The 16,232-nt window shown below is 45.1% G+C and overlaps 2 protein-coding genes across 2 annotated transcripts in view; both read right to left on the bottom strand.

The window, feature by feature from the left end:
• Nucleotides 1-2,917, bottom strand: part of bmper (BMP binding endothelial regulator) — a 27,526-nt gene extending 24,609 nt beyond the window's left edge. The window contains exon 1 of the mRNA XM_022746176.1: nt 2,812-2,917. Within this exon, the coding sequence (XP_022601897.1) occupies nt 2,812-2,917 (106 nt within the window). The remainder of the gene's footprint in view (nt 1-2,811) is intronic.
• An 11,610-nt stretch (nt 2,918-14,527) lies between these two features.
• The window catches only part of bbs9 (Bardet-Biedl syndrome 9), a 166,897-nt gene continuing 165,192 nt past the window's right edge, over nt 14,528-16,232 (bottom strand). The window contains exons 23-24 of the mRNA XM_022746160.1: nt 15,397-15,592; nt 14,528-14,765 (exon numbers count right to left, since the gene is read on the bottom strand). Of these exons, the coding sequence (XP_022601881.1) occupies nt 14,528-14,765; nt 15,397-15,592 (434 nt within the window). The remainder of the gene's footprint in view (nt 14,766-15,396; nt 15,593-16,232) is intronic.

Raw genomic sequence — 16,232 nt, 5'->3', positions numbered from 1 at the left:
CCCCCCCCCCCCCCCCCCTGCTTTTCAGCTGCCGAGTCTCATCTCTCCAGATCCCTGCATATCTACAGATAATAACTGTATTTATATTATTCATGCTTTAAACCGGAGAACTACATGATCTAAATTATGCTTTTAACATTTCCATGTTAACAGCAGTGAAAAGGACAAAATTAAACAGACAAAAACACAAACTGACTGAGCTAAATGTCAAATATACAATAAAACTGGTCTCAAAAACTTCACTTTTAGTTCTCAAATATTAACCCCTTCAGCACCAGATCAACAGCTGTGCCTCTCAAAAGTCTCAAAATAGCATCAAATATGGACGTGTGGCACATTTTCTGTTTCCAGTGTCACAGAAATAATTCAGATCCTTTACTTGAGTAAAAGCTGTGATACTGAAATATAAAAATGCTGCATCAAAAATGTAGTTCCAGTAAAAATACACAATACAAGTGTCATAAAAAGCTCTCAAAATAAAGTAAATGGAGATGGAGGTCATTTAAATTACTTTATATACTGCTGAGTGGTGTTTTGTTATATGGAAAATCTGTAAAACTACAATATTTCCCTCTGGAAGTATAAAGCAGAAATAGAAATACTCAGATTTCTGCTTCGGTACAGCACTGGACAATCCACCACTGTCTGTTTCAGAATAAATGAATAAATATCTACTTGTATTCAAGATTTATGAAGCATTACGTACATGCAGAGTTTAGTTTAGTTTATTCCGTTCTGAAGGTGTTAAATATGGTCAGTCTTTACACAGCAGTAAACCAGCTGATCAGTGATGTCTGGGAGGGGTTTTGGCGAAGCTAACAGCAACTACAGTGCCCTGAGCTGTCTCATACCTGATGAAAAACACACTTTTATTCAGGTTTTCCTCCAGTGAAACCACCACTAAACCTCCGGTGAACACCTACCACTTTATAAAAGGAATCCTAAACTATTCAGACTCAGAAAAGTGCTTTTAAAGCCAAACTCTAGGGACAGAATGACATGCAACAAGTGTCCCTGGAGAAGATCTGAAACACACTGTGGTGACACACAGAGAGACACGATCCTGAAACCGACAGGGTGACCCTCCACCTGCTGCCACTGACACCTTCAACCGATCGACTGTAAGACAACAAACGGCCCACAGCCCTGTGATCTGTGGCGGGGCGGACAATAGGCAGATGACACAGCTGCATATTTGAGATGCCAGGTGGAGGAATCTGATCCGCTGGGATCTGAATCGGTGCAGCCTCCATCACCTGGTACAGAGCTGGTCGGTTCTCAGAGGTTTCTCCTGCACACAGCTCCATGTCAAACAGTTGCACATGTTCGACCGCAGAGACCCATCTGGTACAGGTTTGGTACCACATCTGATTCCCATCTCTCCGAGGAAAAGAGATAACAGCCAAGAGAGGGGAAACCCTTCAAATCTGAGGTGATTCTTCTCAGGGACAGAGCGGATGTGGATAAAGTCGTGTGTGATATTTGCAGAGGTCTATATTAAAGTTAGAAACTGCAGAGGAGGAGAAACCTGTGTTTTGAATCAGCTCTAGCAAATATTTTCTCCCTTTGTTCATTCAATTATAAAGAAATTTAACTACTGTCGTTATGGAAACGCTCCAACTGACCCCTGGAGGAACGGAAACCAAATAAATAACCATAATCAAATCTATTTAATCCAATGCCCCCCACCCCCCTCACCTCCCCCCTCCCCTCTCAGCGCCGGGTCAGGCCAGTAAAAGCAGGTCAGCCGCACGAGTCGCTGCTGTTTACCCAGCGATAAGACGCATGTAGGCCGGGCGGCTGGTGGCGCAGCCCGGCCTTTACGCACCACCACCGCCACCACATTAACCTTTCATTCACTCCGGTTCTTTTATTCTCACTTCTCAGCGGCGCTGCAGGGCAAACAAACGATATCCTATGATGCAATGCGGCTGTCAGAAGGGGAGCGGGCCGGTCGGAGAGCGCGCTCACACCGGGAAGAGAGAGGCAGGAGAGGCGGCTGGGCGGTGGGGGTGGGGGGGCAGAGAGGCTGTTAAATTAGAGCTGGTTGAGAAAAGTGATTTACACTTCACAGCCTAAAAAAAAGTGGGTTAATTATAACGTCTAGAGACAGAAACAACAATCTGCGGGAAGATCTCTTATAATTTACCTGAAGCTTTTCATCCTAAAGATCCAAATCCTTCTTTAGCTTCACTTCTGTACGTTTGATATAAATTACTTTGATTGAGAAAACTGCAGCAGCGAATAACAAGTTCTGCTGCAAACAACAAGCGTGCCAGGGTGGATTTCAGTGGCTTTTCTCTCCGCTGTAACTCCGTTTCTACTGGAGTCTCTGCAGGGTGGCACAGAGAGGATAACCCGGGTTAAACTGCAAAACGAGTTTGGATAATTTAATTCTCCTGCCCTAAAATACCGTATGAACTCTCACAGGCAAGATGAACGAAGCTTTCAGCGAGAAAAACCCACCGAAAACTCACTTTGCGCAACTTCATAAAGAGATAAAAACACAAACTAATAAAAACTGTGTTGATGCAACGTGCGGGAAGGAAACTGTAAAAGAAAAAGGCATGAGTGCTTTTATCCGCACACTGTTGAGTCTGTGTCCTGGTGATCGTGCATTTCACTGGAGGCTGAATCGCAGGGTTCATGAACCCTGTAGCTGACCAGCACATTACTGGAGCTCAGACACTCAAGTGACTTTGATTTGGGTGCGCGGAGACTGAATGACCGTGGAGGGGTTTGGGTAGATTTTTACGCACGGTGGCTGCTGTGATGTGTTATTACGGAGCCACACGATCCCTTTAATCTCACCTGTGATCAGCGGAGAGGAGGACCGGGGCGTTTGGAGCAGCAGCAGAAAGCAGAAGAAAAACCTACAGGTGGACCAGGAGGGAGGGTTCCAGCAGCGGAGCAACATCCTCGAGTTTGCTCCAGGAAAAAAAAACGATTCAAAGTTTTTTTGCGGAATAAATAAAGAAAAATAAAAATAAAAAAATCAATCCAGAGATGAAGTGAAACAGATCCACGTCCCGCGTCTCTCCCGCAGACTCTCTTCTTTATTCCAGCCGGGACAGTTTGTCAGTTTGCGCTGAAATGCAAAGTGACACTGAAGCAGACGCTTTCAGCGACATTAAAATGACAAAGACGCGCCGGCAGGCAGCACAGAGCGGGGGTGCGCATGTCGTGCGCGGACAACAGGAGTCCGTAAACTAATGGAAAACATGCATGAGGAAAAAAACAGTCCCAAATCCCGCAGATGTGAGAATCCCAAAGGGGAAACAGCCCGGCAAGTCCAGACCGAGGAGTCCGAGCTGATCTGAGCTCAGATAAACTCGCACGTGCTGATTTATACGAGCTGGAGAAGAGAGCGGATCTGATCAGTGAGTGAACCCGCTCCAGGACTAGACTCCTCTCAGTCTGCGCTCCGAATCCACAAGTCCGTTTGGCACATGGATGCTCGATGCGACTGTCCGGGACGGAGGAGTGGACTGCGCTCTCTCTCTCTCTCTCTCTCTCTCTCTCTCTCTCTCTCTCTCTCTCTCTCTCTCTCTCGCAGCAGTGTAAAGAGTCGACCTGCCTCTCCTCCTCCTCCTCCTCCTCCTCCTCCTCTGGTATTAAAGCGGACCTCTGGTGTTGGAGCGCACCACAGAGCCAGAAAGTCCTGCCTCCTCTGTGAAACCCGGGACCTCCTCCTGCCTCCAGACCTTTGCGAAACCTCCTCCACAGACCCTCTCTGGTCCTCTCCTGCAGACATCTCTCAGTCCTCCTCCTCCTCTAGACCCCAAACCCTGCAGAACTCCTTTTCTTATTGTAAGATTTTAATAATCAGTCTCTCTGCTACTGAACCTCTGTGTACTGTAAAGCTGTGTGTGTGTGTGTGTGTGTGTGAGAGAGAGAGAGAGAGAGAGAGAGAGAGAGAGAGAGAGAGAGAAAGAGAGACCAACCTCCTGCTTTGGGATCTAGTTTCATTACCAACAAGCCAGGGGAGCTACATGTGCTTCATGTCACCAGTAAATTTTAGTGTTTTAGAGGAAGAAGAAGAAGAAGAGGAATGAGGAAGAGGAAGCAGGAGGACTGAGGTCAAGTGCAACATTTGTGTCAAAGAAGAAACAAGAAGTTAACTTTCTTCTAAAATGATCCCAGATTCACACCTGAAGTTTTTCACTGCAAGAATTCATTAATTGAAAAGAAAATTGAAAAGAATTAATTGTTTCATTACAACTTTTCTCCTGTCTTTTTTAAAGCAGACTCTGTTTACACTACATGGCCAGAGGTTTGTGGACACCAGTCTTTCAGTCTGTGGCTGTTGTTCATGATGATATTTTAGACGTCAGTTTTTCTGACTTTAAATCAACAGTTTGTGTTTGTTCCTTTCCTGTGTGAACGTGACCGTGTCAAAGCCAGCTAAAGAAAAAGAAAGGCTTTCTGACCTCAGTCCCGTCCGGCGCCGTTGGGTTGAACTGGATCACCTGACATCAGTGTTGGACCTCGCTGATGCTCCTGTGGCTGAGTTGCTGCAGCAGGTTAGAAAGTCTGATGGGAAACCTGAAACCAGAAGAGAGTGGACACTGTTAAAGGAGGTTTGGGTGTCCACATACTTTTGGCCACATATTGATTCTTGATTTAAATATTCATGCCTTGTTTTCAGTCATCCTCAATGAGTCCTTGTTGTTGTCAAAGTGAAGTTTGTGGCTCTTGAGAGGGTCAAAGGTCAGTGGTATCAGAGCCGGGGTCTGGGGGACCCTTGGGGGACACTGATGTGGCCCTGACAGGCTCCGCAGTGAGCTGAGGAAGAGTCTGTTGTCATTGTTTCTTCATCTCTAATGACAGTGTGTATCTCACATCTAAATTAAAACCTCTTGTCGTGTGATTCTCCCGACGCGGAACGACGCTGACGTCACTGTCGTGGTCGTAACGCGCGTCTGTTTGCGGCGAACAAACTCTTCTACATTTTAGCATTGTGTTGCAATAAATCTGCAGCCTGGAGTTGACATTAAATTCTTATGTGACAGATGAGGCGGGTTGCATGACAGTGTGTGTGTGTGTGTGTGTGTGTGTGTGTGTGCTGTGTGTGTGTGTGTGTGTGTGTGTGTCTGGCCTCTTTAAAGTGAAGTTCGTCAGAAGCTCAGACAGGGAGGAAAAGCGAGTCTTCAAAGAAATAATTAGGACCCACCCAGCAGCTTTTAACTGAGCTTCAGCCGCCGCTCGATCTTTGCTGCTGCATGCTGGAAACACACACCAGCCAGGGACGGCCCAGGTGTGTGTGTGTGTGTGTGTGTGTGTGTGTGTGTGAGAGAATAAGGAGGAAGAGAGTTAAAACAGAAAAGTATGAGAGAGTGCAGAGAGGAAGACAACAAGAGAGTGTTTAAGAAAAGTGTTAGAAAAGGAGTGTGTGTGTGTGTGTGTGTTTCAAAGGAACAGACAGCATCAAAGAGAGAGTGTGTGTGTTCAAAGAAGAGTGTGTGTTCAAAGAGGAAGTGTGTGTCAGAAAGAAAAAAAAAACAACATAAAGTGTGAGAGAGAAAACACTGATGATTTTTGAAATAAAATGTTTGAGTGTTGGAGGTGGAGTGTGTCAGAGTGTGAGAGGTTGAAGTTCAGTAATATTAGCCACTAGATGGCAACAGAGAGAGGAGGGGGGAGGGTAAGGGGTTATCTGGTCTGACTGTACACACACACACACACACACACACACACACACACACACACACACACACACACACACACACACACAGTCCAGCCCTGACACACTCGTCTGCTCACACTGATCTGTCCACTTGACTAAAAAAAGCTTTGCTGACTTTGTTTGTACCATTAAAATAAATGTTAAATCAAACACTTGTATAGATGCTGGATGATTATCAAATGCAAAAACATCATTAAACACTTCAGTCAGTGAATTTTATCAAGAGGGAAGGAAAAAAAAAATCACCTGATGAAGATTAAAGTCTGAGTTCATCTTTAACACTCACAGTGGAAACAGACATCGTTGCATCTAGGAAGGAAACGTAAAGAGGAAATGTTGCTTGATGTACTAAATAAATATCCTGAATTACAGACAAGATACTGAGCTCCTCTCTGACACCTGTGTGAGGAAAACTGGACGTAAGTCTGTCAGTTGTTGTTTAAAGAGTGAGTGAAGCAGACGATCATCGGGATGGACGTGTGGATGTACAGCGACAAACACGATGAAGACAGTGAATCATATCTGGAAAAACAGTTAGGAAATTAAGAAAAGGCGTTCTTTCACTGTGGTTAAAAAAAAAGAAAAAGAAGGATCATCTCAGGTTTTGAAAAAGCCTGCAGGAATGAGAAAGAGAGCAGCTAAGATGCAACTAAATCCCAGATGATTGTGTTGACATCAAAAATGACTGTGATGAAGGAGGAGGAGGAGGAGGAATTTAAAGATTCAGTTGAGCAATGTTCAGTAGAAAAAGACAAATGATACAAATGTAAACACCAGGATTTGAGTGATTTTGTAATTTTCTCATGAACACAAAAGAAAGAGTGAAGAGTGAAAAACAAAAGGAGCAAAGGAGGAGCTACAGTCCACCTGGCTGAGAAGTGGCTTAAAGATGCATTGAAGCGTCACTCAAACTGTCACAGTTGATATTTTTGTCTAACAAGGATCATTTCTAAGAACGACTCATGTCCTCATACGTCACATTTTCTCCACACGTGAACCTCAAAAAGCAAATATCAGGAGAGAAAACAGCTGATTGAGAGGAGGCTGTTGACGGAGGAAATGTTGAAACTCCTGGAGGTGAGTTTTCTCCTCTGTGTGATGGAGGCAGCTGCTGCTGCGGCACCAACCTGGACTGGATGAGGTTCTCAGAGGTTCTCAGAGGTTCTTCCTGTCCTCAGGCTGGCAGCAGACGGTAGGCGTGGCCCCCGGTGGCCCCGGGGTTTAAAAGGCCCCTGACAAGCCGGCAGGTCTTTGGCTCTGAGAGGCTGGGGGGGGGGGGGTTTGGAGGAGGAGGAGGGAGGGAGGGAGGGAGGGAGAGGTTAGACCCAGCTGTCTGAGTCAAGCTACACCAACAGTAATGCTGTTTCCACTGAAAGAACATTTCCAGGAACTGAGGAACCTTTTTAAGAACTCAGGAACCTTCCTGTGTTCGAAGTGGAGGAACCTTTAAAAAAAGTCCCTGTACGTTTTCTGACTCATTTTTTATAACAAAATGCCTCTTTTCTCTTCCTGTTGACATTTAACTTGTGTCAGATATGAAATTATGCCTCGGCTGATGTTGTCACAGCTCAGCGGCATCATTCAGCTGGAGAGAGAGGAGGCGGTTTGACAGAGTGACCGTCAGATACAGTACAACAAAAACAACAACCTGATTTCACACGAGAAGCTACCTGAGTTACAGCTTCACAGATCTTTTGCTGCTTGCGGGACAAAGACATCCATCACTGTCCTGTGTGCCCCGTCTGAAATACATCACATTACAGAAGCTGCATGTTCTCTACCTGCTGTTATTGTCTAACACACTGACACCTCAAAGAAACGGTCGAAAAGCTACATAAGAGTTTTCAGTATCTATTAGATCTGTTTTCACTGATGAGCGTCTCTGTCGGTGTGATGACGCTTCACGTCCTGCAGCTCCTGGACAGACTGAAGTCCTGAATCAGTCGGGACCAGCAGCAGCAGCAGCAGCAGCAGTGGGTGGAACTACACAATAAAAACACAAACTGTGTCATGTAATTGTTTTACATTTTACATCCTTGTAAGCACATAAAGTGCAGATATTTCAGAGCTTTATGGAGCTTTTTAATGAACTATTTTCTGCACTTTTTCCACAACAGACGAAACTCCCTGGAAACACGAGTAAAGAGTGTAAATGAGTGAAGCTCAGGGTTTGACCGGTGAGTGGTTCAGGAGTGTTTTCAGGGGAGAAGTGTTGTGTTGTGTTCGAGAGCTGCTGTGGGAGGTCTGGGATCTATCACTCTTTTCTTTTACAAGCCTCTCACAGGGAAGTCAGACTACGAGTTTAATCTGTGTATCGCCGCTGTCGGACAGAAGCCACGAATCTGCAGGAGGTCCGTGTTTCAGGAGGGAAGAAGGGTCATGAAACTCACTCAGCACGTGATCGACTTTGTTGATCTTCCGATCAAGAGACGACAAAGAGAAAACAGTCAGATTCAAGTTGTGGGGAGAGTTTTCCCTCCATGTTTGAAGCAGAGTTCAGTTTTCAGCTTCTTACCTGCTGCTCTGGACCAGAACATGAACACACACACCAGAGATCCTCTTCCTCCTCCTCCTCCTCCTCTTCTTCCTCCTCCTACAGGCAGAAACACAGTTTTTAAAGGTCAAAGAGAAAATATGTTTCAGGAGGAAAATCAAACTCACCTGCTTTAAGGTGGATTCAGAACTGGAGGGAACCACACTGACCTTCCACAGATAATTCAGCTTCAGCGTCACACCAGTGTAACCAGTGTGCAGATACACTGGAGGGTTTCAGCCACCTGTGATGACTGATGACTCTCACCTGTGACGAGGCCTGATCGTACCAGAGTGGTGCAGCCTCTCATCAAAGCGTCTTTTTTGCAACAGGTGACACTAGAGGCAACCGCTCCCTGGGCTAGCCGCTGAGCTATCGCTAGGCTACCACTGCTAGCTACTAGCTGCTACAACTAGTTAATTGAAGCAGGTGAGTCGTGTGAGGCAGCTGTGACTCAGATGTCAGAGCAGGTCGTCTCTTACTCGCAGGGTCGGGGGGTTTGAACCCTGGCACCTCCTGCCCACAGTTTGAAGTGCTGTTGGGCAAGACATTTAAACCCCAGACTGCTCCTGACGCTAGAGGCAAGCTGTAAAATGCTTTGGACAAAAGTGCCTCACAAATGCAGCCATTAAACATTCAGTCAGTCACAGTTGATCTCCCAGTTTCTGTTTCTCTGAACTTTCACTCACCTGCTGACGTTTTGTTCTCAGGTTTTTTTTGCATAATGTGATTCAATGAAGAGTAACTGAAGCTGGAGAGCACATTAGCGTGGTTGATAACAAAGCAGAAGGTCACAGAGTTTATTCAAAAGATGAATTTGACAAACCTGCTGGCACCAGACGAGACCGGGTTAACAAAGTGTTTGTTTTTAATACAATATTAAGCAAACTGTTGAAGAGGGAACAGAAAATATGATGTAGTTGTGCTGCTTAAGGAGTTTTATGATGTATTTTGTGGTAAATTTCCCAATTAAAGGTCAAAATATGAACCTGTCACATTCCTCAAAGAACAGATGCATGAATATGAAAGTTACCAGAGGAGAAGAAAATATGATCTAAAAAGATCCACAAAGCAACATCACTTAGGCAAAGCTGCGTTACCATGGAAACAAAATATAATTTCTGGTAATTTTCCCCTGGGATCAAAACATGGGATCAGTATTGTTCACACAGAAAAGAAATCCGAGCCACTTAAGTTCCCTGTGGCGGAGGTGAAACGTTGCTGACGCTACAAATGTGCAAGCGGGTAAAATGATGCGGCAATTATCTAATCCAGTTTGTTTACGCCTTAAACCCCGAGAGACAGAAATAAGCTCCAAAATAAAACCCACACAGAGCCGGCTGCTCCTCGGCGTCTAAATCCAAACTTTGCTTTTATTACACTGCATCCAAACGGCTGCTGCGGCCCGGTTACACTTTCATTGTTTGGTATTGTTTGTTTGATGCTTTTTAACGGCTGGGTGGTTCCTCACATCAGAGCTGCTTTACTGGACCGAGGCGTGAAAGATGGAAGACGTTAGTAAAGAGCAAAAAAATCTGGAAAAGTGCTCAGACACAAAAATATAAAACACAAAGAAGAAAGGGGAAAAGGAGCGAGACGGAGAAGAAAGAGAAAACAATGATGGATGATGGGAGAGAAATGACCCTGGACGTCCAGACGCTTCTGTCTGTGGCTGTGATTCGTCTCTGTTGTGGTTCAAATGTCCGTTGGCCAACCGGCTTTCACAAGCACAGCTTCTTCTAGCAGCAGACACATTTCCTTTATTGTTTAGCTTCCCGTTTATAACCTCAACCGCACAACAAACAGCATCAGAAACAAGCCCAGAAAAAATGGACAGTTTAAAATCATTCAGACGGATGAGACGTTCGTAATTTAATTGATACTTTCTGGCTCTACTTTACTGGTTTTATTCTACGCAGCAGGCCATCTTTATTTTGAAAAACAAAAAAACAAATGGATCCTACATTTACCCACAGTGCAACTCTTTCTTAATTGCAGAAATCTTTCAAACTCAATGGCCCTAAAAAGCTTTCTGTTAAAGGTTTGTAGTCCTTGTAGCTCATCCAGAGGCTCAGATTATACACCAAACAGCTGTTTTCAGGTTGAGTAGAACTAACCATGACTAGTTAACTGATTTTGATAGCTAGTTAATGGTTGGGGATGACAACACGACTAAACCTCCTGAAGGACATTTCAATTCTATTTCTATGACTGAGTCAGCTGTGTATGAACATTTCCCATCGCTGGTATCCACATGATGATTGTGCAACGCACTAAACTTGGGTTTGACCAATCAGAGATGTTTATTTTCCCCCAACAATTATTCCAAAAATTCAAAATATCTTAAACTGCTTGTGGCCCCTGGACCCAGAGACGTAACGTCGGTCTGCTGGACAAAGGAGGTAAAGTTCCTGAGATCCAGAAAAAAAAAAGCTCAGTTCAAGACTTCCAGGAAAAGATCGTGTGGGTGGATAAGGGGGTTACTGAAATAGGAAAGAAAACAACAAAGAGAGGCTGGTAATTTTGTGAGAGTTGATAGATGGAGGGATGGAGTGGTGGGAAAGAGGAGAAAGGAAGCAAAAGGTGAAAGTCAAAGGAGCTGATGAAAGAAGATAATGGAGAGAATAAGGAGGAGTTAGCGGAAGAGGAAATGGAGATTTGAACTGAGTTAAATAAAGAAACAGAGAGAGAGAGAGAGAGAAAAAGAAACTGATAACGAGTGAGTGATGGAGAGAGAAGGTAGGGAAGGTGAGAAGGTTTGAGGTTTCATGACAGATGGGAATAAGTCGACCTGAGGAGGGAGAGTTTGAAGAAGGGATGTAGAGAGGAGGAGATAAAAAAAACAGACAGAGGCTGAACGAGTGAAATGAAAACATTTGAGTGACGGACAAACAGAGAAATTGAGAAAGAAGAGTGTCTTTGCGGTTGTGAAACTCTATCTGCGGCGCTGCTAAATGTACACAGAGTGGAAGCTGCTGCCAAATGAAACAGCAGCAGCTCAATCTGCAGGAGGGAGGGAGAGAGAGACAGAGAGAGAGAGAGACAGAGAGAGAGAGAGAGAGAGAGAGAGCTTTGTCTCCAGAGCCCAAGAGAAAAGACGAGAATAAAACAAAAACAATCACTTCAAACGCCGTCACACCGAGTCCTGTTCAGCGACATGACAAGTGTTAGCTTGGTTTCTACACTTTGTCCGCAACCGTCCGGGGGGAAACGGAGAAATGTGATGTTGTAATGTCGTGCTGCGTTTGAGAGATGATGGAGAGTTGGAAATTCAGACTTTTTTTTTTTTTTAGCTACTGGGAGAAAAAGGTCCTTTAAGTTCGAGTTCAAAGAGGGAAACTCAACAAGGCTTTTATGCAACGTAAAGCTCGGGAAGTGATGCACCTGCGCCGCCATCTTTCCTCTCATCACCAGCAACCATGGATTACTAGAAACCACAAAACACCTTAAGTTTCCTACTTAAGAATGCCACTTTAGGGAGTTTCTTAATGGCGTTGCACAGAATCTCTTCAAAGGTTTCCTTAGTTAAGGAGAAAAATTGAGGCGAATGAGCAGTGACAGAGATTTTAGTGATTAAATTCTACTGCGTCGTTGAGGGTGTCTCCTGGTCGCGGCACACTCTTCCTCGTATGCGTTCGTTTTCTTCATTTATCCCCATAAACGCACCATGTTGCAGTTCAGATGTGAGAGTCAGACGTACCTTTATCTTTTGTCGCTAAGGTTTTATGTGCAACGGTTTAACTGACTTTAAGTGATTCCTCAATTATAAGACTAAGATAAGGATGAAAACCTTAAAAACTTAAAGATTAAACTTAAGGAAGTTTTGTGCAATTTAAGGAAACGTTAACTCAGACTCTGAGAAACTGGCTCCAGGTGACGTCGCTATAAAGAAGTCAGATGGGTTTAGAAACATGATGACCAGACAGGTGTAAACACGCCAACAGTTCATCCGGATTATCTAAAGGTAAAACTGAGAGTGAACACACCTGAGATGGATGTTTACAAAGGACAGATGTGGTAATAACTTACTGTTTGGCTTTGTAAGTTAATTTGGGGCTAAACTTGTTTGTTTTCATCCCGTCCCATCGACTGACTTCTCACCAACAAACCCGGTGAGTGCCACGTTATTATTTTCAATAAGAATGGGCTGAACTGTGAATTTCTGACCTCTGGCGATGGAGGGAACTCAGTGTCTGTCACAGTTATGATTTACTTACAGCTTCAGCGTCGGTGCAGGAGGAAGTCGACGCGGCGCAGAGCTCTGAGGGGAATATTAACTGTGGAGTATCTTTCGGTCTGGAGGGAGCAAGAGGAGTAAAAAAGCAGCAGGTTATTTGTCCTGTAGCTGTTTGAATAATAATCACACCAGAGAATGAAGCAGGTGAACGTGACGTTACCTCGACCTCATCATTACCATCCTGTGAAGCAGAACAACAACAAACAAGGAAACAACGGAATGAAAACAGAGCACTGACTGAAGGCTTTGATTACCTCAGTAGATTAACTTTTATTACTAAATATTTCATAAATAACGTTTATTTCATTCTCAGACTCCTCGGTTGGGGGTTGGGGGGTCTTCTTCAGGCTGCACACTAACGACACAGTTCATTGAAGTGCAGAGGGAGTTGTGGCTATAAAAGCAGACTCCCAACAGGAGCCTGGTACATCTGAACGGCTAACACAACAGTACAAAACCTACTCTGTATTACAAACATTCAAGGTGTTGCGACACAGCACACAGGAAGTGCCTCGTGTCCAGCGGGAACCTCTGTAAAGGACGAACCGATGCTCGTTCGAGCTCAGCGGTTTTCACCTGTGCTAAATTAATTAAAATCTAAAAACACTGAAAAAATAAAAGGGACACAGCCGAACTGGATCAGGGTTAAAGGTCAACAGAAGCCGTGACCTGCGCCTGATGAAAAGCTTCCCGGTGGACAGAAGCGTCGAAGCTGAACACACGGACATGGAGCAGACGTGTTGCTGCTGGGATTGTTTTGGTTGAGCTGCCACAGCGTCTATGGCTGAAGTCTTAAAGTCTGGCAGAAACAAAGCTCAAAGCTCCTAAACTGGTGTGTGTGTGTGTGTGTGTGTGTGTGTGTGTGTCCAATGTCTTACATTTTAGTGAGTTGTAAGTTTGTAAATCAGTATCTCCAATATCAACAGGATTCGGTTTGTAAAACCTCGGATCCACATTTGTTTTCCTTGTTGATCAGTGGTGAAGAAAAACTTCTCTCACAGCTTTCCTCTGTCATCTTCTCTATTCTCCTGTTTCATTTTAAACTTCACTAATAAAGTCTTTTTCACCCTCTGTGTATAAACTAAGATGTAACGGTTGGTTCACCCCAGGGAAAGTTTAGTTTCATTTGTCCAGGTTTCTGTCTCAGACGGTTTGAACTTGCATCAATTTGTCTTTCCAAAAGCTGTGTCCCTCTAAACTAGATGATCCACAGAACAAACAGTTTTCATTGGAACTACTTTCTACAGAGGAAACAGTCGCTGACAAATCCGTTTACAGGGTGGACACGTTGCTTGTTGAACTTTTTATAAATGTAATTTTTGAAAGCTCTGAGCACCACAGACAAAATCTGAAACAGAAATCTCAAATCTAGGGCTGCGTCTCACAGATAATAGTTCTGACACGATATCCTATACTTCCTTCGAAACCTTACTGTGAAGAATACAAATCTAAAGCTATCAATTTGCATTTTTTTAATGCTTGATATTTGACGCTGCACGTGCACATCGACCTGTTTGCATGAGCCACCAAAAGCAGGAAAAAAAAAAGTTTTCTTTGTTGTGACGTGAGTGAAAGAAATCGTTGAGAAACCTTGTGCGTTTTTCGTGTGTGTTGCTGCTGAGACTCTGTTCTTCCTCTGGCACTAGTCACGGTCGTCTTACAGTAACATATCGTATCAAACCGTATCGTACGGAGCTGGTTCAATACGCTGCTAAATAAATACGTGCGTAACATCGAGCCTCTTCTTCATAGTGTTCCTGAAGATGGGCAGAAAAGGCCTCGGGTGTTAGACGGCCCTGCAGGCTCTTCTCCTCCTGATTGCCACCCTGCTTTTTTTTTTTTCCAGAAACGCCCTGTTGGTTTCCACCGTACACAAACAGTCTCAGGTTCGACCCCGCTGCACCACGTTTGTGTCCATCAGCAGCTGTGTGTCCTTGAACGTCCCACATTTAAACAACAGATCTGGCTGGAGGAGGTCAGAGGGGATGGTGGTGGCGGAGGTGGCTGGAGGATGTGGCCTTGATTTACCCGGAAGCAGCCGGGCGGCTGGACGCGGCGGGCGGGTTTATTCTTAGCGGCGAGGCGGGGGAGGCTCTGGCGAGGCCCGGTGCCACGCGAGGGGGGTGAGAGGGCGGGGTCTGACATCACATCCAGAGGAGAGTGTGGGCGGGGGGGTGGTTTGGGGCCTGACTGGGATTAGGGAGGTGCAGGGCTGTGGGTTCAACTGCCGCTTAGGCCAGACGACAAAGACGAGGAGGAAGGAGGAGGAGGAGGAGGAGGAAGGAGGAAGCAGAGAGTCAGCGAAATGTCTGAGGAGGAGGAGGAGGAGGATTTAGCCTTCGTCCTCGCTCTCCCTGGGCTCAGACCTCACCACAGTCCCTCAGTGCACACACACCAAAACTACTGGATGTGGTGTGGTGGTTCAGCAGCAGCAGTGTGTGTGTGTGTGTGTGTGAGGGTCAGCTATTACTAGGCGATGTAAATATGCGTCCGGGAGGAAATGACTTGGCTGCTGAGATATGTGGCGTTGACTGAGTGTATTTACATGTAAATATATGTTTAGACTGCATATGTGAACATGTGTGTTGTGGTCTTGTATATGTTTACATGTACACTGTATATACACACATATGTATATTTATATGTGTGAGCCCCTGTATGTATATATGTATGAAGTCTGGACATGTATCTTGTGTTGTGTTTATGCGTGTGTGTGTGTGTGTGTGTGTGTGTGTGTGTGTGTGTGTGTATCATTGGAGCTTATTGCACTGATTCCTTCAGCCCTCTCCGGCCTCTGGCTCCTTCTTCTTCTCTTTGACCTTTACTGAAGATTTCTTGGACACTTTCTTGTCCCCCAGTTCCTTGCTGGACTCCTTCCCTTCCTTTTCTTTGTCCTTCTTCTCCTTCGATGACTCCTTCTTCTCCTTGGAGGAGGAGGACTCCTTCTTGGACTCTTTCTTCGTCTCCTCCTTGGGCTCTTTGGCCTCTTTGCTCGAATCCTTCTTTGACTCCTTCTTCTCCTTGGACGACTCCTTCTTTTCCTTTTTCGCCACCTTGACCGGCTCCTCTGCGTCTCCTGCCTCCTCCTTCACGGCGGCCTCTGACGACTCCCGTGACACCTCTTTCTTCTCTTTGTCTGAATGTGGAAAGAGAGAGGACGGCCATTAGTACACACATCACACAGTACGTCATTCATACGGCAGCTGAGACTCGACTTTCGACTTAAGTATTGATAACGTCCGATAAACGTCAGACTCACGCTGGTACTCAACACATGACATAAACCTGTCCAGGTGGAATAAAAGGGGATGTTGTTGTGTCTCCTCTAATTTCCTTTGTGGTTCTTTGTTTTTAAATTCATTGTGAGTTTTGTCAGTGTGGCCGATCATGTCAGTGCTGCTGTCATTAACCTGTAATTAAGCAGATTAATGAATGAATCGGTGAATACATGAGTATTTATGAGACTATTTCACAGTCGCTCTGTTGTCTGACTTCGTGCGGACGTAGCCGCGGTCTGGTTGGAGGGTCGTGGTCAAGACGTTGACAAGCAGCGGGTTAACTTAAACACAGTCTGTCTTCAGATGCGTTATCACGTGTCTCTTCATCACGAGTGAGAGTGAGGACTAAGTGACGTTTGCACAGTCAGCTGTTTTGTCCTTTAATGGACCGATGCAAACACAGATCAGCTCTCAAAGGTCTCAAGCATCCAGACAAATTGAGCGACAACAGCACCTGTTGCATGACAAAGAACCCCCACTTAACCAAAGTACCCCCCC

This window comes from Seriola dumerili, unplaced genomic scaffold (genome assembly GCF_002260705.1).
Source record: "Seriola dumerili isolate Sdu_G_001 unplaced genomic scaffold, Sdu_1.0 BDQW01000092.1, whole genome shotgun sequence".
Classification (NCBI taxonomy): Eukaryota; Metazoa; Chordata; class Actinopteri; order Carangiformes; family Carangidae; genus Seriola; species Seriola dumerili.
This window is presented reverse-complemented; position numbering and strand designations above follow the sequence as displayed.